Source organism: Mchenga conophoros, linkage group LG1 (genome assembly GCF_057382185.1).
Source record: "Mchenga conophoros isolate Kocher_MC1m ecotype Shallow Benthic linkage group LG1, M_conophoros_male_GT1.1, whole genome shotgun sequence".
Lineage (NCBI taxonomy): Eukaryota > Metazoa > Chordata > Actinopteri > Cichliformes > Cichlidae > Mchenga > Mchenga conophoros.
The window spans coordinates 7,478,745-7,503,567 of NC_140526.1; the positions used below are offsets into that span (position 1 = coordinate 7,478,745).

Below are 24,823 nucleotides of genomic sequence, written 5' to 3' on the forward strand. Positions count from 1 at the left end.
GTATTTGGTTTTTTTTTGTTTTTTTTAGATGCCATATTAAGGAAACAATAGTCATTACACTAAAACATGCTGGGTATATTATTAAATTAAATTCACATCATAGCAGAATGTAATAAGATACATATACTGTATTTTTAAATCACACTGGTATACACATGGACAGTGAAAGGCAGAAAGTTCCTTTTCAGCCATGCAGCTGATCATCTTGAAAAACTGAAACTTGCTCATAGAAAGGAACATCTAGGTAGAGTTCTCCTCTTGCCATGGTTTGTATATTCCAACAGTGTTTCACACCTCTCCTTGATTATAGCTCCTTCAGAATGTTTCCTATCTCCTTTCTTCTCTCTCCTCCAGATGCAGTTTAAGAATCCTTCAACCTGGCATAACTGAGATTGATTTCCGGGTCACAGACAGGAGTACGACGGCTGAGAGGAGAGACAAAAAACAGAGAAAAAACAAAAGCCCACAGAAGGGGGCTACAAGACAGACATTGAATTTACAGGGAGAAAAAGAGTTCAGTGAGAAAACAAAGTGAGAGGTACAGGGCTAAAAATGAAATCCAATTTCTAGTGTCAAATTCTGCATCACTCCAAACTGTAAAGCTCAAATATACAGTTAAATTAGCAATAAAGCACAAATCATTATTTGAGTATATACTCAAGGTAGAGATTCTGTTTAATTATTCTTATACAATTTGTTTACCTAAGGGGTAATTGTTTCAACCTGCAGTATTTTCCAATAATGTGGCTCTAGTGGCTCTGTGAATCTTCAACTGGGAAAAGCTATCAAGCTGGATATTTCAGGAGACTACATTCTGTGTTTACCTTTAGTCAGACACAAAAGCAAATGTTTAAAATGGAAAATCAGAGAGCTGTCACTACTTGCCCAGCTGCTGATACTGTTTTGTCTGAGTCATAGTTTCTTTCTCTCGCTAGTATGAGCTATAGAGCCATAGTGGGCGCGTGGATGGAAAACAGCCATGTTGAAATTATCCTTCAAAGTCACTCAGTGACTCGTTTGGGATGTTTGAGCTTCACTGTGCAGAATGATGTACTGCAGAGTTTGACACTCAAATGCTCTTTTTTACATCCGTCGGCTGAAAGTGGAAAGTTTCTCCTAAGTTCACCTAAAATGTGACTTTTGGTGAACTTTTAATGCCTGAAGGAGTTCAGCTTGACTGATGAATGCTTGCATATTCATAGGTTCTGAATTTTTTAGTCAGGTGGAGGTGTAAATGCCATTTTAAAAATTTCTAACTAGCTATGTGAAGATTTTTAATGTAAAAATATCCGACAAAAATGACCATTTTAAGTGCATTGGGTGTTCTTATACAGGTAATCCTCAGTAGCTTCTTGGGGGAAATGTTTTGGGAATTCTTCCAACAAGTGGGTCTAATCTTATCTCACGAATAAAAAAGATAACATAAAATAACAATAAATAATTTATCTATCAATCCTCCAGTAAAATCTCTTGCAATTTTTTTGGACAGAATCAGCTTATCGCCCCTGCATTTTTACTTTTTAAATCTTATATCAGGCTACATGTTGCTCTGTAGTCCTGCAATCCTTGTATAGTGCAGTTGTAATCACTGTTGATTGCATGCAGTTTCTGCAGGTGTCAGTATGACTGTAGCCGGTAGGAGGGACTTGATGCTCCAACTTCTCATTTTGTGTCTCTCTGCTCTCTAGCCAGTCGTCCTGGTCCTGCTTGGAGAGAGGCGACGACGACATCAGAAGCACGGCATTAAGGGGAACACCATGCATCGTGTGCTGTCAAGACGAGTGGACGCTCACATTTTTTCGCTTTGTTGTTTTTGATTTGCGTTATTTTTGTTGCGTCTTTTCTTTCTTTCCTCCCCTCCTCCTCCTTTTCACCCAATCTCTGACGCGCAAGGACACTACAGCATCCATCCACGGCAGAAACGCTCGCATAGAGCATCCTCTGTATAGACGCACCAACCATCCTCCTCCTTCCTTCCTCCCACTCTCCTGCTCTTCTCTTTTGTCGTTCTGTTCTAACCCAGAGGACATCGGGACCTCTTCTATTTCCCCACTTTGCCCGGAGACATGGATCTATGGTTTCATTCGATCCGGATTTGCTGGTGGAGGGTTTTGTTTCTGATGAGCATTTTCCAGGACTATCTGAGCTCCATGCTGGACTGCCCGCCGACCTGCAGCTGCTCTCAAACAGAGATCTTTTGCAATAAGTCCGACAACGGCAGGTTTTTCCCTTTACTCGCCCTGCAAGATACTGGGAGCAATGGGACCAGCGTTGACATAGCGGAGTTATTCAAAAACATCACCTCTATGTAAGTACATTGTACGGATTGTGCCGTGCGTTTCGGAATCATTGATTGATCCCATTCCCTGTATGTTGCTTTCTTTGCATTGATCCGACTTGTTGGCTGATATTTTTTTTAATTCTTAGACTTTTTACACTTCTATTGGTCTCCTTAATGCCCAAAGATCCCCAAGCCATATTTGATAAATGGTCTTGAATGGAGGGTAAATGCGCTTGTTTTCCCTCACGTGCCCAATTAGTCAAATCACTTGCAGCTTAGCAATAAATTGCTCGGTCTTGAACCTGGGCAATGAATGTCGAATGTGTCTCTCCCCCCATCCCTAGTGTGTCCCCATAAAGTTGCTCCTCCGCAGCGGCACCGCAGGCCTACACGTCCAAATGACAGAAGGATGTTGCGGAGAACCTCACATCACCCATCCGCTTGATTTCCGTCGTCATGTACAGCAACTGTTCTGACAGATTGTGCTAAATGAAACAGAAGTAAATGGCGCAGTAAGGTCAACCAGTTACATTTTGAGCCCGCATCCTCTGAGAACGACGCGACCTGACAAACTTTATTGTGTCCAGATTATGCGGAGCGGATTGGGATGTGAAAACGTCACTTGTGGCTTTTTCTCTCCTTTCCACAGAGATGGACATGCAGAAATATTGGTTTCATAAAGGCTTTGCTCAAAACAGAGGCGCTATGTATGATGACGGCAGACTACCCCCCCTCCTCCCTCTCCTCTCCACCACCACCCACCCACACACCCCCAGAAGTACATTCTCATTCTGCATCCTACACCCCCTCGCTCTCCTCTCTCTCCCTCTTTCTCTCTCGCTCTCTTTCCCTGGCATCGATCCTCCCTGCTAACATCAAAGCTTTCTTTCTTGAAAAGTCAGGGGAGGAAGAAAAAAAAGCCGAGCTCGGGCCTTAAATAAGACCTCTGGTGTCGATGAAGCTGATTTGCATATAAAGTAAACATCTCCCGTTAACGCACTGGAATTCCCCGCACGGTTTCCTCCGCGTCGTCTTACGCCACAAAGGACTTTTGCTGTCATCAGTTTTGGTATCCCGTTTACCCTTTATCCGTCTGAGGCAGACAACTTATTTTGTGACACGGTTCATCGCTTCCCCGTGCCGCTAGAGGGTAGCCTGGTACCCTCTATAATCTGGGAATCAAGTGCTGTCTTTACAACACAGGAGTCATTTACGTGACTGTTTTATCGGGGGTACTTTTTCTGTAAGGAATAAGCACAGGTTTAAAGCTCGGCTGTATTAAAAGGAAAGGAAGGAAGAAAGGGTCAGAGTTCACGGCGCACTAGTGATTAGTGTGACCCTCGAGTGACCCTCGTATAAAGATTTCCTTGCCGTGAAACCTGCTCGTTTCACATTTATCTCTCCTCTCATCCACTGAAGTCAACAACCTCTTAGATTGCCAGTTAAAAATGCCAAATATTCAGTTCATACCAAGCACAAAGTCACGCATTGATCGCCTTTTTTGCCTTTGAGAAAACCTAATGCAACTGACCCAGGACTAATTGTGCATTTCATGGCCCCTGGCCAGCTGGCGGCTTTTTTTTTTTTTTTTTTTTTTTTTTTTTGGCTGCTCAGTATGGATGGCAACCTCCACTAGCACCACCAGCAGCTCAGTAACAGCATATCAGCATATACTGCCCAGTGTCACATGAGCTAACACGTCTGATTTAGCTGTGCATTCACACCACGCAGCAACAATAATTAGCTATTTAATATATAGTAATTACTTTGTATTCAAAGATTGTAATCATTTATGTTAAAATGCTACAGCACAATCATTTATAGCATCTCTACAAACATGTATTACCATAAATGATGTTCAAAGCTCAATGCTAATTTATTATCTGGCCAGAAGGTGTGACCTTAAAAAATAGTAACTGGTGCATTGTAATAAAGAGCACTCAGAGACTGGGGCCACATAAAATCCACGATCCCTTCTCTTTGCAAGTGGGGAGATACATGTGTTTTGATGACATGAATTCTATTTCATTCATCTCAGGAAATATTCAGAGGTGAGGGGACAATTTATGGAGATAGAAAGCTAGAGTGAGGGCTCCTAGCTGGAACTGTGGAGGGGATGGGTGGGTGATTGGCCAGCCAAAGAAAACTGCCAAGTCCAGATAATAGTTTTCCCAGTTCTCGCACATTAGAAATTCATCACAAGAGGCATCACTGCTTGAAGTGGATAAGATAAGGCCTTGCTGTTATGCTTGAGGGGGAAAAATGGTTCTCTGAGAGCAGCTGAAGCATTTGACGGGTTTGTGTAAGTGTGGCTCTGAGCACAGGTGCGTATTTGTTTTCAAAATCCAATCAGCTTTTCCACCTCGAGTGATGACATTTGGTCTCATTTTGTTTTGTTTGTTTCTTCTTTTTTTCTTTCTTTTTTTGCTGAAAGTGTGGTTTGTAAAGGAGAGGCTAAAGTGTCGGACCAATCTCTATGGTCATTACTGCGCTGTCAAACTGCTAAACGTCTCCAATGTATACTTGGAGAAAAATCACCCTTGCAACCTCCCCATCTCTTGCGTACTTAAGCTGATCCTTAAATTCAACAATGCATCCATGCAATCACTGTCATTACTGGAGTTGTTGCAAAGCGCTGAACTAAAGCCGTATTTCACGGCAGACATTTTGGCTTGTAATTGCAGGAAAAGCACAGACTTCAGTTATATTAATGATGCGTGCATTGCACTTAGAGATGATCCTGGTATTGTGCATGCTGGCTGACTAGGACAGCTTATAGGAACCTGTATTGTAAATGGATAATTAACGATGTCTTTAATTCCATGGACGCTTGTCCTGCTGTGGCACAAAATGTCTGTTGTGAAAAAAAGCTTTCAATCAGTTTGCCACTGTGAAGGTAAAAGTGTGAAAGGTCCATCTTTGATTGTGTGATAGTAATCAACCTATGATCTTGCTGCAGTTTCAATGGTAGTAGAAACGTATTCCCAGTCTTAGTTACAAACAGTTCATTAAGATATGAAAATGATATGAAAATGAAAACCGCAAAGCCCTAAAGTGCTGAAATGTGATGTCTGCTGTGCACAAGATAAAAGCACATCATCTGAAGATTTTTTTTGAAGCATCCGCTTTAACGAAACCGTTGGTATGATCTGAAATTTTACAGATAATTACCAAGTTCCCTATATCTGTTTGCAGTGTTCAAGTGTAGCATTTTACAATTTTCTACTTCACTTACTTAAACATGAGGGGAGAAAGGTAATGTTTTCCAGATTCTCAAAATGTAGTTTAAAGTTGAACTGCTTTTATATGGGTTTATGGCACTGTACTGTATTTTGCATGTCTTAATCCTGTACGGGTTTAGTATTTGTCCAATTCAAACATCTTTAAAGACATATAGCACATGTAGATTAAATAAGACGGCTCTGGTGTGTAGAAAAAACCTACAAAAAGATTTTTTTAAAAACCAATTTGACTCTTTCTCCTCTGTTAAAACAAAACTCTGCATATTTTTGTATTTTTGGCTTAAAAACTGTATAAATAGAGGTACTTCATTGAAACTTCAATTGTCAGTGAATAGTGATGAGCAATTTTAAAGTCAATCACCTAATTCTGTTTTAGTTCTCCTTTAGCTCATCTTTAGACACCTTCAAGTACAACCAAGACCTTTGTGTGTCCTGTGGTACCTGATACTGGGATCCTGGCAGCAAATAATTTCCCATGGGGTGAAACCCAGCAATTAAGATGTGGTTAAAATACAATCTTTCGACTTGATAGAGTTTTACAAAAATATTCCACGAACTGAGTAGGAATTAAAAAAAATTTATGCACACGGCCTCATTTTCAGATGCTCAAGTATAATTGACAAACTAGCTAAATCTCGTTTCTTCCCATGAAATACTCTGCCAGGCCATTACTGTGGCCACATTCAGTTGCTGCCTTTTGGTGGGTCTCTCTGTGTTTAGTTTGGCATGTTTGGGTTGAGATCTGGTGTGTGACTTGGTCTTTGGAGAAGATCCCATTTCTTTGCCTTTAGAAACTCTTCGAGTGCTTTTGCAGTATGCTTTGAATCATTATCCATTTGTACTGTGAAGCACTTTCCAATCAGTTTTGCAGCATTTGACTGATTCCGAGAAGAGAGGATAGCCCTGTACATTTCAGAAATCAACTGTTTTCTTTAATATGCAATAAACACTATTGACCTCCACTGCCAGGCCTCCACACTCCACTCGCTGTACTTTTCTCTTTAGTATTTAGTATTTATTTATTTATTGTCATTGTCAAGAACAATGAAATTGCGTTTGGGGCTTCCATACAACCCAAAAAAAAGAAGAAAATAATAAATACCCCTTAAAACCCAAGTGTACATATTTAACCCAGTGTGACTCCAATGCAATAAGACAATCCTTAGCAATAATGTTCGTAGAAATTCAGACAAAGACCTGAGAAACATGACAAAATACAACAATGCAACCCATTCAATATTATTGTACTGTGAGATATGATATCAGATATGATAGTTATCTATTTAAGAAAGAGGGGGGGGGGGGCAGGAGGGGGAAGAGAATAAAGATATGATGCACCAATGCAGACCAGTTCATTGCTATTAAGAAGTTGGATATGGTTATTGTCCGTGAGAGGGGGGCAGAGAGTTCAGGAGCCTCACAGCCTGTGGATACAGGCTGTTGGCCAGTCTGGATGTTCTGGCCTGTATAGACCTGTACCTTCTCCCTGAGGGCAGCAGATGGAAAAGGTGGCGCGCAGGGTGATGTTGGTCCCGCAGGATACTGTGCACCCTCCTCAGACAGCGAGTGGGGAAGATATTACTGATCTCTGGCAGACTTGTTCCAATAATTCTGCCAGCTTCTTTCACCACCCGCTGGAGTGCTTGCTGATCGGCCTTGGTGCAGCTGGGGAACCACACTAGAAATCCATACGTCAGAACGCTGCTGATGGCACAGTTGTAGAAGTTCAACATCAGAGATCTGGGAATGTGTGCGCTCCGCAGTCTCCTCAGGTAGTAGAGGCGCTGTTGGGCCTTCCGTACAACTGAGGTGATATGGTTGCCCCAGGACAGGTCCTCGGTCACAGTTACCCCCAAGAATTTAAAACTGCTCACCCTCTCCACCGCCTCACTGCCAATGAAGAGAGGCAGATGGTTGTTATGGCCCCTCTTCCGGAAATCTACAATGATCTCCTTGGTCTTTTTGGTGTTTAAGACCAAGTTATTGTCGTGGCACCATGACTCTAGTTGTTGCACCTCTGTCCTATAGTTTGTCTCATCATTGTTGGATATAAGTCCGAGCACTGTACTGTCATCTGCAAACTTAACAATGAGATTGGACGCGCAGGAGGAAATACAGTCATGGGTGAAGAGAGTGTATAGCAGAGGGCTCAGAACACACCCCTGAGGGGCACCGGTGTTGACCACAAGGGTGGAAGAGGTGTTCTTACCCACTCTGACACACTGTCTACGGTTAGTGAGGAAGTCCACAATCCAGTTGCACAGAGAGGAGTTAAGTCCCAGTTGGTGGAGTTTGGGACGGAGTTTGTATGGCCGGATGGTATTAAAAGCCGAGCTGTAGTCTACAAAGAGGAGCCGTGCATAGGTGTTCCTGTGTTCCAAGTGCTTCAGTAATGTGTGCAGCACTGTGGCGATCGCATCCTCGGTTGACCGGTTCTCCCTGTATGCAAACTGGTGCGAGTCCAGGGATGGTGGAAAAGCAGCTCTGATGTGTTTAATGACCAGTCTCTCCAGGCATTTGGCGGGAATGGGGGTGAGTGCCACAGGTCTGAAATCGTTCAGACATGTGACATTTGACTGTTTTGGGATGGGAACGATGGTTGCTGCTTTGAAACAGGATGGTACCAGTGAACAGGACAACGAGGTGTTATATATAGAGGTGAAGACGTCCGCCAGGTCCGCAGCACAGTCTTTTAGCACCCGGCCCAGCACTCCATCCGGCCCGGCCGCCTTCCTGGTGTTAATGCTCCGGAACACACGCCTCAGCTCATGAGTGCTCAGGACCGGAGCAGGGTCGGTTGAGGGGAGAGGGGACAGGACAGGGTCGGTGTTCTCCCTGTCAAAACGGGCATAAAAGAGTAGAACTGTCGGCTGAGGGTGATGGTGTTCTTCTTTTGTAGTCCGTGATAGCCCTGATGCCCTCCCAGACCTGCCTTGGGTTTGTGTTGTTCTCAAACCTGGCCTCGATACGCCTCCTGTGCTGCTGCTTGGCAGTCTTGATGCCTCTTCTCAGGTTGGCCCTGGCAGCACTGTATGCCTCCTGGTCCCCGGATTTGAAAGCGTTGTTCCTCGTTCGAATAAGTTGTTGAACTCCGTGTGTCATCCAGGGTGGATTATTAGGGAACACACGGAATCGTTTCCAAGTTGTTACATTGTCCACACAGAAACAGATGTAGTCCAAGACAGTGGAGGTGTAACTGTCCAATGCGACACGATTGTCAGTGTCCTGCACCTTGAATACATCCCAGTCTGTGCAGTGGAAACAGTCCTGAAGCATCGGAATAGCGTCCTGCGGCCATGTTCTCACGGTTTTGGTTGTAATCCCAGTGCTCTTGATCTTTTGTGTGTATATTGGGTGTAGCAGAAGGGAGAGATGGTCTGACAGACCCAGGTGGGGATAAGCCTGGGCTCTGTACGCATTCGCCATGTTGGTGTACACCTGGTCCAACGTTCTATCTCCTCTGGTAGCACACTTCACATTACGGTGGAAATTGTGAAGTACAGATTTCAGGTCCGCGTGGTTAAAATCCCCAGCCGCAATAAAGACACTGTCCGGGTGTGCTACCAGGCTGTTATTGATGCTGCTGCTCAATTGTGCTAACGCTAGCTTAGCATTAGCATCTGGTGGAATGTAAACAGCGCAGATGTAAACGGCAGAAAATTCCCGAGGGAGATAGAATGGACGGCACTTTAACACCAACAGTTCTACCTCTGTACTGCACAGTTTTTCCGTTACCGTGACGTTCGTGCACCAAAGGTTGTTAATATAGATGCACAGCCCCCCGCCAGTCTTCTTACCCGAGTCCGCAGACCTGTCGGCTCGATAGGCGGTGCGGCCTGCTAGATCGATAGCCGCATCGGGAATGGCGCTGTCCAGCCAGGTTTCAGTGAAAATCATGCACGAACAGTTATTAAAAGTCCGTCGAGTGGCGATCTGCAGTCGTATTTCATCCAGTTTGTAACGGATTGAACGGGCGTTGGAGAGGAATATGATCGGGAGTGGTGGTTTAAACGGACTAGTCTTTAGCCGTGCCCACAGGCCTCCCCGCTTGCCTCTCTTCTGCCTCCGCTCGCAACGTCTCCTCCTGCGGCTTGCTGTTGCGGGTAGCCCCAATCATTCTGGTACAAGCCAATCTTGGTTGTCCAACAATTTTCTTGGACACGTTTTCCTGGTGAAGTCTAATCTGGCCTTCATGTTCTTGGGTGTAACCAGTGGTTTCATCTTTGTTGTAAGCCTTTTGTATTTCTATTCATGAAGACTGTCCTGATTGTAGACTTTGACCCTTGAGCATGTCCTTGATTTGGCTATCTCATCCACTTGAGTTATCTTATGGTCTTTTGGATTTGTTGGTTTTGCAGAGCTGGCCAGTGCAATGGAAAATGGCCTGTATTTGTATAGCGCTTTTACTAGTCCCCCCTAGGGACCCCAAAGCACTTTACACACCCAGTCATCCACCCATTCACACACACATTCACACACTGGTGGAGGCAAGCTACAGTTGCTTCTTTTTAAGAATGTACCAGATTGTTGATTTGATCTCTCCTAACCTTTTTGCTATCTCTCTGGTAGGCTTCTTTTGGTTTTTCAGTAAATGATGGCTTCCTTGCCTTGTATTGACAGTTTTTTGGACCTGATATTGAGAGTTCCAGTGAAAAACGAAATGCAAGTTCAACACTCGAAATCAATTCTACATCTCTTATCTCCTTAACTATTCCTGGATTTGTAAGAGAACAGGCCACACCTGGCCTTCATGGTTTTTTTATTTTATTTATTCAGTTACTTATCTTAGTATCTTAACAGATCTCATTTTAAGTAGTGTAGAGGCCTGGTTATTGTTGTGGTTGATTTGTGTGCCTAGAACTGTTCCTGAACAGTTTTTTCAATGTGTTGGGGTGCATCGTCTACCTTGGCAGACTATTGACTTGTAGTGTTGTAGTGTACCATTAACTGGCTGGGACCCACCCAAGGGTCCTAAATAGAACATATCTTTGTAATTGTGGGATTTTTCTTTTTTTTTGAGATTGCAATTTTCCATTAGAAGCTGCATATTACGCAGTGATTGAGAACGCGTTCCTATGGCACAATTGTGATACCATTTTTATTGGAGGTCGAGACTATAAAGCTGATAAACTGTGTATAATTGAATTTCTTCACAAAATAGCAGCAAAAATCCCTTCAGTTTTTCATGGATAGGTTTCAAACATCCACACGGAGATTTAAAACGTGTAATATTTGTTTTAATGTCACACCATATCATGATGTCTTATGATGTCATTCAAATGCACATTTTATGATGGGTTTTTGTTTTTATTGCTGGCAGTCATGTTGTCTCGTGTGAACGTAAAAAATCCAACATCCTCTATTTGCCTTTGAAATGAGAAGCCTCTTCCACAAGTATTATAGCATCAGCTTCTTTAATGTCAGCTCTTTCTTCAATCAAAGAGATTTATGTGGATTGTAAAATTGCCATCTGTTTATCTGCAAACAATCTGAGAGTCCCGCACTCTTAAATGATTTACTGTTTATCTGCTTTGCAAAATGCAGCTTGAAGTTTATCGTTTAATATCTCTGAAATCTATAGGAATGTGTGTAGTCTCATTTTCAAAGTCGAAAGCCCTTCCATCATAATGTTGTGTTTATCTTTATTAATCTCGTTACTTGCAGCAGGGGTCACTTTTAAATGTAATAAGCTGCCATCTCCAGTATTTATTTAAAAACTTTATGTGGATACTGCCTTCTTACTTTTTCAGTTTTTAAAACAGCACGGCTCAGCTTTAAACTATCGATCTTTGGACAACTTCAAGTACACATTTTCTATGAAACCAGCTTACAGATGCTGCCAAAGAAACCTGAATTATACAGCAAGGTCTGCTCAGGTGGCTTGTGTAGGCTGCAAGTGTCCCCTGGTTCAGACACTGTGTGTTACTGCATTACATAAACTCAGCGTTTTCTCTACCTCTTGTAGCTCATGTGCAGCCCACAGACTGTGTAACTGTAGCCAATAGCAACTTCAGTCCAGATATATCCGCTACAGAGATCTTGTGTAAGGCTTCTGAATGGGAATTTGATAAGTGAACATTTGTAGATTTTTATTGAAATCGTTACAAGTGGAGTATGTTCTGTTCAGCTGAGCTTTTGGAGTATCAGTTGAACCCATATTGAAAAAGATCTTGTACATTGAATCACCTGTTTTGAGGGGCACTCCAGCATTTTAGGGTTTGGCTTTCCATTATGTTGGAGGACTTAAAGAATGATTAAAATCAAAATCATAAGCAACGATCTACTAAATTTTAGCTTGTACTACTAGTTTAGCTCCAGAAATAGTAGAACATCAGTTTCCCATATTACAATTTCCTATTATGTTTCATTAGACCTTTGCTAAATGTCGTGTCTCTGCTTCCAGACTTACTGACATTTAATATTTGTCTCAACATTATTATATCAGCTTTCACATTCTGCTTATATCTCGTTGTGAGGAGTAAAGTAATTTTTAAAAAATGGATAGAAAAGAATGTTTTTATAAAGTTTGCATTTTTTTGTCATGGTCAGTGCATTAGGACTAAACGTTTAAAGCAGTTTGTCCCAAATCATTTGGTACAAGACATCAGTTGTTTATCACCTGTGAGCTGCTAATACTATAGACGCTTGTAGGTGCTCAAAAAAGGTAAATGCTCAGCACCCACACCCAAAAACCACAATCTGCATCACTAGGTAATATAAACATTTGAAACAAAAAAGAAGGTGTACATCTTAGCAACATAAGAAATTTACAGGAAAGATCAACACATGCACACTACAGATTGTTCTCAAGTTAGCGCAAGCCTGAAATTGATCTGTTTACAGGATATGATAGGGCAGTTTGTATGAGTTTCACTACTTTGGTGGTTCCAAAGTTTTCACCCTGCCACATTCACAGAACTGCAACCTGTAGCTATTAGGGTTATGTTATGCTGATTTTAAGAAAAAATGTATAATTTCCTTAATTTTATATTTTAATATTTAACTGGATTAACTATTACAGTAATAATAGTTAATAATTAGTTAGTAATATTTTTTTGCTTTAGTGATATATACCACAAGTTTATTTTTCAGCCTTGCAGCTCAATTTAAAGAAGTAGCATTAGTAAAAGATAAGAACAATATCCATGATGGGAAACATGAGAACTAACAGGAAATCAAATGACGTTTTAGACATTTTATAATGTTGTCTGCTTTATTTTATAAAAGCACCCTTGAATACTACAGTTGATGAGTTTCAGATGTTTTAAAAATTACTTTATATTTATGTCTGTTTGGAAAATGGTAGATGACTACCTGTTTCCAAGATGCAGTAAGCTGGAACAAATGTCATAGGGGTTTATAACTCCCTGTAATACGGAATGTCAGATGTATGCAGTGGCGTAGAACAGTACACACCTTCCTTCTCACTGAGAAACTCCTACCTTCCTTCCCCTCCTTAATTCTGTCATATTTATTCATTACCTTTGGACGTTACTCCTCTTTACCCACTTCTTTCTCTTTGTTTTCTTTGTGTTGTGATGTTTTGATGTCTGTTTTTCTGATGCCCAGTTCACCTGACTCTGGTTGTAATTTTGATTTATTTTTCTTTGTCATGATCATATTTCACTTTGAGGTTTCCATAATATTGATTTTGTTTTATTATTTAGGACTGAGAATCATTTTACAAGCTTGCTGAGGCTTCTCTTTGTGATCTGTGTTGGTATAATTTGAACACACAGTTAAATTCTGCCTAAACTTCTGTTATTAGCATATGAAGAACAATGAGCAGAGATTTACACCTGACACCAGCCTTGGAAATCTACTCAGCAAATATCACACTGTATTATATTACCGCACCATTTCTGCACCGTTACTCCCGATTTCTTCGCAAAGTGGTTGATTCATTGACTCATGATTCAACAGTTGATTTTTAAAATATACATATTAGCATGTATTCTTTAGGCTTACTACTTATTCCCAAACCTTCCTTTCTCCAACCTTTGTTTTATATTACATAAATTAGGCAAAATTATATGAATTTAAAATATTATATGAATTGTTAAATATACTGCGTACATTGTTTATTTAAATACAATAAATAAAATAAAATAAATAAACTGTGCAGTATGGAGAAGAGAAGACAGAAATGTGATATCTGAGTCTTAAAAAAAGTAAAGCAAAAGTACTCTTACGTCATTTTCAGTAATATTAACTACACTTTTTTTTTATTACCATTTGAAAATAACCATGACGATTTAATTAATCACTACAGGGGTCTCGCTTAATACAGTTCCTGGCCACACTCTAGACACAAAATTTCACAATTACAAGGATCAAAGTATAAGTACAAAATAACAGAAAAAATGATCACAAAAACTACTAAATTAAGCTCTTACAGTATAACAGTGTGCTTGCTGTTGTAGAGGTGTATAATATTGCTGGCAATGTTCTAAATGGCTTTAATTCCCCACTGCAAAACAAGGCTGTGCATGTCCAAGACTAGTTTGTTTTCAGTTAAGATAACTGCTATCACCTGAATAAGAATCTATCATGGATTTTTTTTATCAAGTCTCTTTAAAAATAAAGTCACGTGACTGCTGATGATCCTCTGCAGTGTTTGTTTGTTTGTTTGTTTGTTTTGTTTTTGCAAGCAACATTAAGAAGATTGCAATATACCTTCAATTGGGTTTGGGGCTGACACTATCCCAGCTGACACTGATCAAGAGTCTTGGGTCCAGTCTGGACACATTGTCATCTCACCCTTCATGCTCAAATCCACACCTGCACCCATTTTTTTTCAACATGCATATCTTTGCACTTTGGGAGCAAACTGGACAACCCAGAGAAAACCCACACAGACGGAGGACGAACATGCTAACTTCATACACGTAGGCCCGAGGCATGTTAGGACCCTGAGCTAAACCATTGCAAATGGTCAATATAGAGATTTGCTTTTTGGTGTTTAAAACAGACGCACAAAAAACGGTGCATAATAAGTGGCCTGGTGTTTGATTTAAGAGGCTGCAATCTGCCCACTCAGCTACAAAAATAACTTCAGTATTTTAAAAGCAATTGCTGCAGTGGCTGCAGCACTCGGTGAAAGTACAGTAGCTGCAGCATAGATGCAACAAGGAGGACATTTTGTCTTCTTTTCACAAGGGGCCCATTCAGATTATTGCTCTGTCATCAGCTATGAAATGTCAAATGAAGCTGTTTGCTTTGGGGGTTTAGGTGATCTGACAACCTTTAAAAAATCTTTTTATACCTTCAGGCCTGCTGTATGATCATCAGCGTCATTACCATTGATGCTGTTTAACCACCCAGGGCAGAGTTGCTAACACACGTCCTGCCAATTGGTCCTTACGATACAGACCCCCTGCTGCCTCCGCATTGCGAGGCTCACCTCAGGCAGTGCACGACAGGCTCCTCTGTTATAAGCATATCATCAAGTTTGCATGAGCCTGTCTTTGTGGAAAGTAGGTCACGGCTGCCATCTGAGAATTGGGAGGAGAGAGCGGCGCTTTCGTTCAGATCCTCTGCATGCAGAGTTTCTGTGAGAAGACCCGGCCATGTGGCTGACCCAGCTTCTCCCACGCCCCCACCACCTCAACTCCGGCATCTGCAGGCAGCCCTTGCGCCTTAAAAGATGCATACTAATGAAGCACCTTCCCCCGCTTTAACAATCAAAAGATGCATTGAGGATAGAGGGGTGAAAAAATACTGAAGGCTCTGCTGTTTTAGCCAGGATTAGAAAAACCCTTTAAAGCCTTGCAGCAGCGTTCCAGAGGCTTTCTGTTGACATTTAGTTGAGCTTCTGTTTTCTATACAGCAGATTATGATTCAGTGTCACCACTGTGTGCAACAGTTTATGATGTCAAACTTGTGAGATCATCTCTCTACCTATTTAAACTGAAATTTGTTCCAAAGTGGTATTTTTTCCCCCTTTTTTTTTTTTAAATCAGTTTACATGCACTGCTTTTTGCTGTTTTATTTATTCCTAAGGTTGCTTTGTGAATGATCACTTGTAAGGAACGCTTATCAAGCACCTGCTCCTCTCAGATATCTACTTATGAACACAAGACAAGTCAGTTTTATGTCTAATTAGGTAACATGAGCTTTACTGAAGCTTTATTACAGTTAATCATGTTTAAACATGGTATCTGCAGGCTTAGTGAAGCTACATTGAAAGCAGCATTACTGCTAATTCCTTCTTCTGCGTGATATTGATGGATGATTCATAGTGTGGGGAGTTTGTGTGATGGTGGCGACTTGGAAACTGTCTTCTTTACTCTCTGTCTCTCTCCTCTCTCCTTGGTACTTCTCTAACCAAAACCACACACACACACACACACACACACACACACACACACACACACACACACACACACACACACACACCATTCATTTCCTTAGAGATAACCTCCTCCCAGGTGAGGATGTATGTCTGACCCTCGCAGTGTCCATCACAATGTGTCGGCTCCTGTAGAAATGCCACCTTCCTTCCTTTTCTCCCGGAACCCTAATAAGGCTTCTGCTTGTTATTCATGTGGGATGTTTAGTGTTTCAAAAAACATCAATCATGTATTATCAAGTAGGATGAGTCACCCCACTGTCCTCCATGTCAGCGATGACTGGCAGAGCTGTGTGAATAATGCAGCTGTCTCGATTCTCACTGAGCTTCAGCCATGTTGTCCTACACGGTGCGCATGTTGATGGGTGCTATTCAACACCATTCTCTCTCCTCTTTTGTGAAAAGGGAAACACTTATTATTACAAAGTTCTACTTTTAAAACAACTTCTTCATCTAAGTCCATATTTCATTCATCTGCTGTCCTATATCGTTTGAAATTTCACCCAGATGTGTCTAAGGAGATTCACTTGGAGGTTCGAGCTCATCTCAGCTTAATACTAGAGTAATCCTTATTTTAGTTATGTTTATTTTTTTGGCATTTTTAAGGCCACTGCATTTTGGTAAGCTCTAAATGGGCAAAATAGTTTTTTATTTTCATTACTTGTTGAGGACTTGTTGGCTCTTTTTTCCTGACAAAGCACACCTGTATATTACCGAGATAAGCGCGCAGTGAGGCGCCCTTTCCTGCCCGCATCTGTCCATCAGTTTTCTCTCTGCACAAAACAGTGAGATGTGTTGAAGGCAATATGTGTGCTAATGTTTGGTTGGTAAACACTCATAATGAATTATTGGCGCTGCAATCTCGGCTGTTTAGCTTTGACTACCAACGTCATTGGCGGTAAGGACATAATAAAACACAGCAGCACAGATATTCCCTCATATTTCCCACAGAGCAGAAGCATGCACCACAGCGGCTTCTTTTTATCGATCGCCTAAGATGGTCTGATATCTGTATTTGCTCTGTTCTGTAGAGTATCGGTATTGCACTATATCAAACTATTATGGACCTGGCACACCATTCCGCCATGCTCACCAGTTATTCTCAGTGAGCTGAAGGCTCGGTAGCCACCCAGGAGTTGAGTACCAAGAGGGTTTTTTTTAAGACCCCTGACAGTGCTTTGTGTGGAGGCTGATGAGAACACATTAAAAGTAAATGGCCCACTGAGACTCAGCTCTTCCTCCTCCTGGCTCCCTGTTGCTGTAATGACCTTGTTACTCCAATCAGAATATCACAGTCACTCTCCATCTTCTCTCTTGGACTTAAAAAACTCATCGTTTTAAGAAGCTCCTGACATCACCCTCTCTTAGTGCTGAATCACATTTCCTCTCTCATATTTATCTCCCTTCTCCAATATGCTCTCTTTTTGAAGCATAAAAACCCATAGCCGTTATTTTTGATATTCAGCTCCTTCAGTGGCTCCTGTCCCACACATACGCCAGTGTGACAAAAACTCTACAAATTAATAGAAGTTTGTGGATTTTGTTAAATTCAAGTGGAGCCAAGCTAGCTTGTATGCATAACTAATCTAGGTAGCTACTTGCACCTTCATCTCTATCAAATATGTCAGAATGTTATCTGTAATTCTCTGCAAGAAAGAAAACAAGTTTCTTTACTGTTAATCCTACCAAATTAATATATTATATATAGATAGATAAAAGTCAGACTCTGAATTATGCTAAGCTACATTAGCCTGCTATTTCACTTGTAATAGTCATCAAATGTAGCGTAACCAATGTTATTGTGGCTCTATATAATTTTTTTAATCTAATTTTATTTTATTATTTTGATAAAATAATATAAATGTATATAAATGCCACTTGTTTTGCACATATTCAACTCTGTATATTTTATATATTTTATTATTATTATTATTATTATTATTATTATTTTATTTTATTTTTTTACTATTTAATTTGTAAAAATGTGTATACACACACACACACACACACACACACACACACACACACACGTAGGAAAATATTTAGTATACACATCCAGAAATGCATACACTATTATATATTGTACATATATTTATTAGTTTCAGGTTGGCCATTCTTGTATTTTGCTCGTTTGTGTTGTTGTGTTTGCACATCTCTGTTGCTTGTGGGGCTCGCACACAAGAATTTCACTCGCATGTGCTGTGCCAGTGTGCCTGCACATGTGATGTGACAATAAAAAGTGATTTGATTTGATTTAAAAATAATTAAGACGTAGCCAAGCTTGTGTCTTCTCTTGTTAAGTTTAAGTTAAGTTAATTAAATCACACAAAGACAGAAAACAAGACACTTTCCTGTTAATAAGTAAATATTTTTTTCTTGGATAAAATGTGGCTTTCTTTTGTGAAAATGCTTCTAGAGATTACTTCATGTAAAAGACATCTTTTCCTTCAGGCTTTCTAAAACTGTTATGTTGATTTTTTTTTTAAATTGCACTGTAAAAAGATAATTTAAGGTTCTTTTATTTATTTATTTTTTGTTTATGTTTGTTTTTTATTTTAATACGATGAAATGTCACTAAAATGGAAAGTAAAAAGAATGATAGGGGATTTATTCAGGAAACTGCATCTCTCAAACTTGCCCTTTGTTATTTGCTTAGTAATCCAGATTATAGTTATTCAGTTGCATACCAAAATTATGAAATGAATTGGGAGGGAGAGCATTGCATTGTTGAAGGAGCTGAATGGACATATTTTTGCTGCTGCTATGACTCGGATTTTCTTTAGAGATGAAGAAGAATGTGAAAGCAGAGACTTCTGCATAAGGATGTCTGCTGAAAATTGTCTTGCACGTGATTAATAATCTGGGACATGGGATATCTGAATTAACAAACAACCTTGTAAGTGCAAATCCACTTATTATGTTATTTACTAGATGCCATTTATGCCAGATGATGCATGAACTTAATGTGGTGCAAAATGAACTATTATCAAGTGTATTTAAGGTTTATTAGCGTGCATTTTTTTCCAAACAGTTGTCATTGATTATAGTGCAGAGCAGAATTGTGCATTGCTAAGTCAGTAACAGACAAACATTTAACAAATTTTGACCTCACGCAGCCATAATCAGGACACAAGAGATTTCAACAAATTTCATCATCCTGTATTTTATGCACTTCATGAAACACAGGGTCTGGTGTATAATTAATGAAAAATGCTGGGCTCCACATTATACAAGTCAATGTCAGTGGAGTCAACGGGGCTAAACAACAACAACAACAACAACAGCCGAGAATGCATACATTACCAGCAGCAGTGGCACCTGTGGGAATTGGATTAATTTAGGACTTTGGCAAAAAGCTAGCCTCCATGTGTAAAACTCGTGTCTTTTCTTTGATGAGACGTTGATGGAGGAACTGGACGGCACATCACTCCAGAGAAGTACCTTGCGTCTGCAGCTGTCTGTGTTTGACATTGTGAACTGTAGCTGCTCTTTTTTTTTTTTTTTTCCCAGACGAAGTCATCACCTGTCAAGCATCACTAATGTGTTTATTGTTGCTGGAGAGATTGTCTCGGCTCCACAGAGAAACAGATTGTCAGCATTGTGCAGATTTCTGTTTCTGTGCATTGTTTTATTTTCTTATATATTTTTTCTACTTTTAATACAGTATAATATATAGGTGGACTGAAATATATATTAAAAATGCCAGAAAACCAGACTGCGTGACTTCCTTGTCATTTGGAGTTCATTTTGTTTTTCAGTTTTTCTGTCAACTTTCTGAAATGGTATTGCATCTTATTTGGAGTCGCTTTGCTTTTTCTTTGTTATTATGATCTATTTTTTTCAGTTGTTTTGTAGTAATGTGTGAGTTTTTTGTGTATTTCTATGATAATTCTACATTTTTTGTGGGTGTTTTGAGCCTTATTTGCAGTCACCTCACATATCTTGTTTTTTTTTTTTTTGTGTGTTTGCTTGTTTGTTTTGTGACTTTACACCTAGAAGTTTAACATTCATAGACTCTGAATTGGGCTCCCCTGACACATTGTCCCCTGTTCAGTAATACATGCATTTGTATCACTCATGGCATGTTCAGTACCAGTTGTAAAACAAGCACACAGAGGTGACAGGAGACTGCCAAGGCTTCATGTCTGGAGGTAGACTGATGAAACGAGTCCTTAAGTTACCTTGTCTGGGTGGACAGATTAGAATTGGGCTCACGAACCCTCATTTTGATAAAATACTAAGTGTGTATTTTTGTAAAACAGTATGTGTACGCATGTGTCCGTGTGTGTGTGTGTGTGTGTGTGTGTGTGTGTGTGTGTGTGTGTGTGTGAGGGAGAGAGAGAGAGAGAGATTTCATCTTAAAAGGAAGCAGGAAGGAAAATAGCAAACAAATCAAATATTCAACAACCTTGAGCCTCGTCTCTCCTTAGTTCCATCTCTTCTTCTAGAGGTAATTGGCTGACATTGTAGACTTGTGAGAGATTTGTAGTATGTGAGGACTAGATGTTATCACACTTCACATCTCAGTCAGAAAACAAGAAGACAAATTTGGGAGAAAGTTAACAAGAAACCTCTAAGACTTCCCTTTGTACTCAGATTTCACTAAAGCTGAAAAAGGTGATGTTTATTGATTCAGCCAGAGAGTTGAAATTGTATAGGTGTAGCTTTTTTTTTATTCATTGTGTATTGGGTGATAATGATGGAATTCTTCAGTCAAACATCAACAGTGTCAAGCACATCTATTTTGTAGTTCAGTTTGAGATATTAAGACGGAGCCTGTGCATGTGTCAGCCTCAATGATAAGTGCTAAGGATTACTGGGGCAGTTCTGAGAGATTTGATATATTATTGTTGCACACCAATAAATGTTTTTTAAAGTTCTGATTAAAAAAACAAGCATTTTGGTTTAAATTTAAATTGAAAAAAATTATCCATTATTTTTATTTTTACAATTTTTTTAGAAGCATGATTCACAGTTCAAAATAGGAATTGAGATTGTGCAGCCCCCCAGTTCTAACACTTAATGAAACAAGACATGAAACTAGCGCCCTTCCTCTTTTCTTTAAGCAAACCTTCTGATTGCCTGCTCCCGTGCAAAGAAGAGATTTAATCTGTGGAAAGGCGGAGCATCTTGAGCTGAGATTAGCAAAATACATGTGCATATGGCGACCTCATAATTTGAAACATCATCAATGTTTAAAATGAATACCCAGCATTGTAGCAATATACATGACGTGAATATAAATGAAACACCTTCCTGTTGTTGAAGAAATGGATCTTTGCTTTGTGGATTAAAAACCACTCTTGCACCTGTAATAATAGACAGTTTCTTTTAGATGTACACATTTCCCCTTGATTCCACTCTTTTTTTCACTAAGCTAATTAACTCATGGCTCTACTGCCACCAGTCAATTATAGAGTAGACAATAATTTCAGCATTTTTTCTTTCTTTTTTGCTACAAGCCTGCAATTAATTTAAAAGTACATTACTTAATAATTTGTTCCATTTTTGGACTGCCAAACTGCTTCTAAGGCTGGTGGAAATTGTATTGTTGATACAATTTCCAGGAGACCGTGCCTTTTCAATTGCGGCTCCGATGCTCTGGAATAACCTTCCCCTCCAAATTAGACAAGCGTCATCAGTGCAGGTCTTTAAGTCCAGATTGAAAACCTATTTTTATTCCCTGGCTTTTAACTCTGTAGGAAACTGACACCTTCTTATTTATTTTATTGTTTGTAATGATTTTATGGTATTTTTAATTTGGTTGTTGTTTTGATCTGTGTTGTTCAGCACTTTGGTCTGCCTGGTGTGTTCTTAAAGTGCTATACAAATAAACGATGATGATGATGATGATGATGATCTTTCAGTCTGCTGTGCATGCAACTTTAACTGTTTTTGAAGGGAAATAATCTTTTTCAACATTACCAGAATCAAAATCAATAATAAAAAAGACACAAAAATCTGTAATAGAATATTGATGGCAGTTTTATAGTATTAGTGATCTGTATGAACTTTTATGGTAGTATAGGACCCATTGCAGGAACATTTAGTGATTAAGGAGCAGCTTATCCATTGTTTAATGTAAACATATGTTATATGAATTGGCCATACTGAAACAGACTACTTTTTGGGGAAAAAAGAATTGGTCTGATCAAATCTGGATGGACCTCTAATCTTGATAATCTCTTTTTAAGGTGAAACTTTAAATAACCCAAACCTTTGAATACAAAAAAATCGTTGATCTTCTTTTTTAAGTTTAGGTGATGATTGCACTGTGCTGCCTCTCTTCCTACACTTCCTTGTCCTTTTATTCACTAAAACAAGACACCTTCCCTCATTCTGGGCCCAGTTAACCAGTTGCTATGTGTAGAAACAGGGTTGTTATTTTGACACCTGGCTAAATATCACCATAGCTCAGTCTAATTCCAGCTGTGAGCGTCGCTTCTTTGCTGCAGGTGTGAAGTCCTCCCATCACAGTCCTTCGTCAACATGGAAATGCTAATCTATCTGGAGCTCTAATTAGCAGAAGGACTCAGGTGGAGAAGTGTCACAAACATGATTCAACTTAACCTTTTGCTTTGATTTCCCTCAGGCTTGATTCCTGGTATTTGCAGGAAACAACTCTGTTTGCCCCTGTGGCTTCTAACACTATGTTATATGGTCTTGTGCCATTTTCAAATTGGTGTCCAATTTTATGCACTTCAGTTGATATACACCCATATGCTGTGTTTATGCTGAAATCTTTGTTGTATTATTGTGATTATAGTCCGGTCATTTCTCAGAATTACTCTGACTTTCATTCCTTGTACTTTGTGCCTAATTCAGTATAATGTAATTCTCTAATGTAGTTTTAGACAGCATATTTTTCTCAATATGTTACAGTATAGAGTTGTCAAAAACTCGAGTTGATTGAAGAGACACCCAGTCACAGTTTGGCTTCTTTTACAATGTGACGTCACCAAAAAGAGTCTAGGAGTTAAACAATTGGAGACAAGAAAGAATGGCTGTTAACACTCCTTTGGGCAGCATTGTAGATGGGTCCACAGATTTCAACACTTGTCACAGAAAATTGTGGGTCCATCCATGGGGCAAACCAGCAGAGTCTTTCATTTGACCAGTGCAGGGAAGCACTCTGTCAATCAGACATTGTGTAAGTTGTCATTTAGGACAGGAGAAGTACTTCATCCAAATCTTTTGGATGAAATACTGCAAAAATCAAAACATTTTTATAATTATTACTTGTGTGCAGTGTGCTTTGGTGTCTTTTCAGCAAGTTGTATACATCTGAAATCTTATAACTTGGCATGGGCTGAGAGTCAAATATACAAAATAGATGCCCTGATGTCACAAATGTGTGTGCAGCTCCATCTCTACAGGCATCGCTATCATCCAATTTTTATATATGGTAAGAGCTTGTGGGGAGAGATTGCTACAACAACTGGAAAAGATGAAGCTTTCTGTGGATAAATGTGAAAAAACACAATTATTTGTGTTTCAATGAGGTATGTCCTGTGCTATGCTCCTACTTTTTGTATGTCCTGTCCATTGGTGTGTATTTCTCACCAGTAACACCTATAATTCAAGAGGGCTAAGGCATGCCTTAGGCACGAGTACAACAATTTTTTTTTAAAAATGTGCTTAAGCTTAAGATGCTGAACTGGTAAAGCAATTATTGTACCTGATGCCCATTTTCAGTGCTGACACCATATACCTTTCAGGTCATGTTATTTTGCAGTCAGAACCTGGCATAAAATTAACCCTTCAGACTTCTTTCTTCTATCAGCATTTCATCTTCTATCGCTCTACCCTCTTATGTTTTTTTTTTTTTAAGAAAAAATTAATAAACAAAGCAGTAACTGATGATGATGCTGATGACTGATGTGGGATTTTATGCACAATGCACCAAAATGAGTGAAGATCAGTTTCAGAGGAAAAGGGTAAGAAAAGAGTAAAAGCTCAGTTTTTGGTAAATTATTTTTTCAGGTTTCTGAAAAAATTAAATAGGTGCACAAAAACCTTCGAGTTTGATGTGTTTAAAAAAAAATCTCCCTGAAGCTCACATGTTGGGTTGATCATGTCACTTCTTAGCAAAAGGGAAAAGTATCAAAAGCAAGAGCTGACACCAACATGTTTCACCATGACAACAGTAGTAGACTGGCATAGCAAGTACATTTCTGAAAACTCCGTAAGGACTGACTCTTGACAGCAGTAATGTGAATGCACAGACTGAGAGATATGAAGGATTTTTACTTACAATATAATTAAACTAAACACCATGATTATGTTGAAGAAATTACATGACTTGCATTGTGTAGGTGGAAAGTGAGAGTTTACAGAGTTTCTACACTGAAATTTGCATTTAATGCAATGGATCATACAGTTTTGGCAGCTTGCGGTTTGTCAGTGCTCATGTTGTATGTATGCACATCATTCTGCTTAAATAGCTATCACAATACTGCCAGTCTTTCAGTAAGACGTTGTAGTTGTAGAAAATACCACTGCTGTAGTGCTGAAAATATAGACTCATGAGATGTGAAGAAACTCCTCGACACACGTGGGTTGAGCAGACTAGTATCTATAATGCAGAAACATATATTACCTTTATTGTTCACTATTTATGGGTGTAGGGCTCTTTGGGAGATAGATTGCAACTGCAGTGGGCGTAAAATTCCTCTTATAAATATTCAGATTCCAACCGCTTTTCGACAATTCTGGCAAATTCTCGTAGCACTTCAGTGCCTTGATCATAAGAGGTATATACTCTTCTCTTACTTACTAAACATTTGCTGTTTAGTAAGTAAGGGATAAAATGAGCAGAAGTCATTTCTATTGTGTGTTAAACCTCTTGGCAGTCTCAGTCAAAATGCTGAAATTTGCATTTAATGATAGCTTTGAGTTTACTGCTAGATTGTTCCATGTCAGCGCTGTTGCTGGAAGTATGTGGTAATG

At 39.7% G+C, this 24,823-nt stretch overlaps 1 protein-coding gene across 3 annotated transcripts in view; it reads left to right on the forward strand.

Annotated features, from left to right (window-relative positions):
- Nucleotides 1-1,711: 1,711 nt before the first annotated feature.
- ntrk3b (neurotrophic tyrosine kinase, receptor, type 3b) overlaps nt 1,712-24,823 on the forward strand; it is a 225,691-nt gene continuing 202,579 nt past the window's right edge. For all 3 annotated transcript variants that reach the window (XM_085243837.1, XM_085243919.1, XM_085244004.1), the window contains exon 1: nt 1,712-2,308. In XM_085243837.1, the coding sequence (XP_085099963.1) occupies nt 2,067-2,308 (242 nt within the window). In that variant the 5' untranslated portion in view covers nt 1,712-2,066. The remainder of the gene's footprint in view (nt 2,309-24,823) is intronic.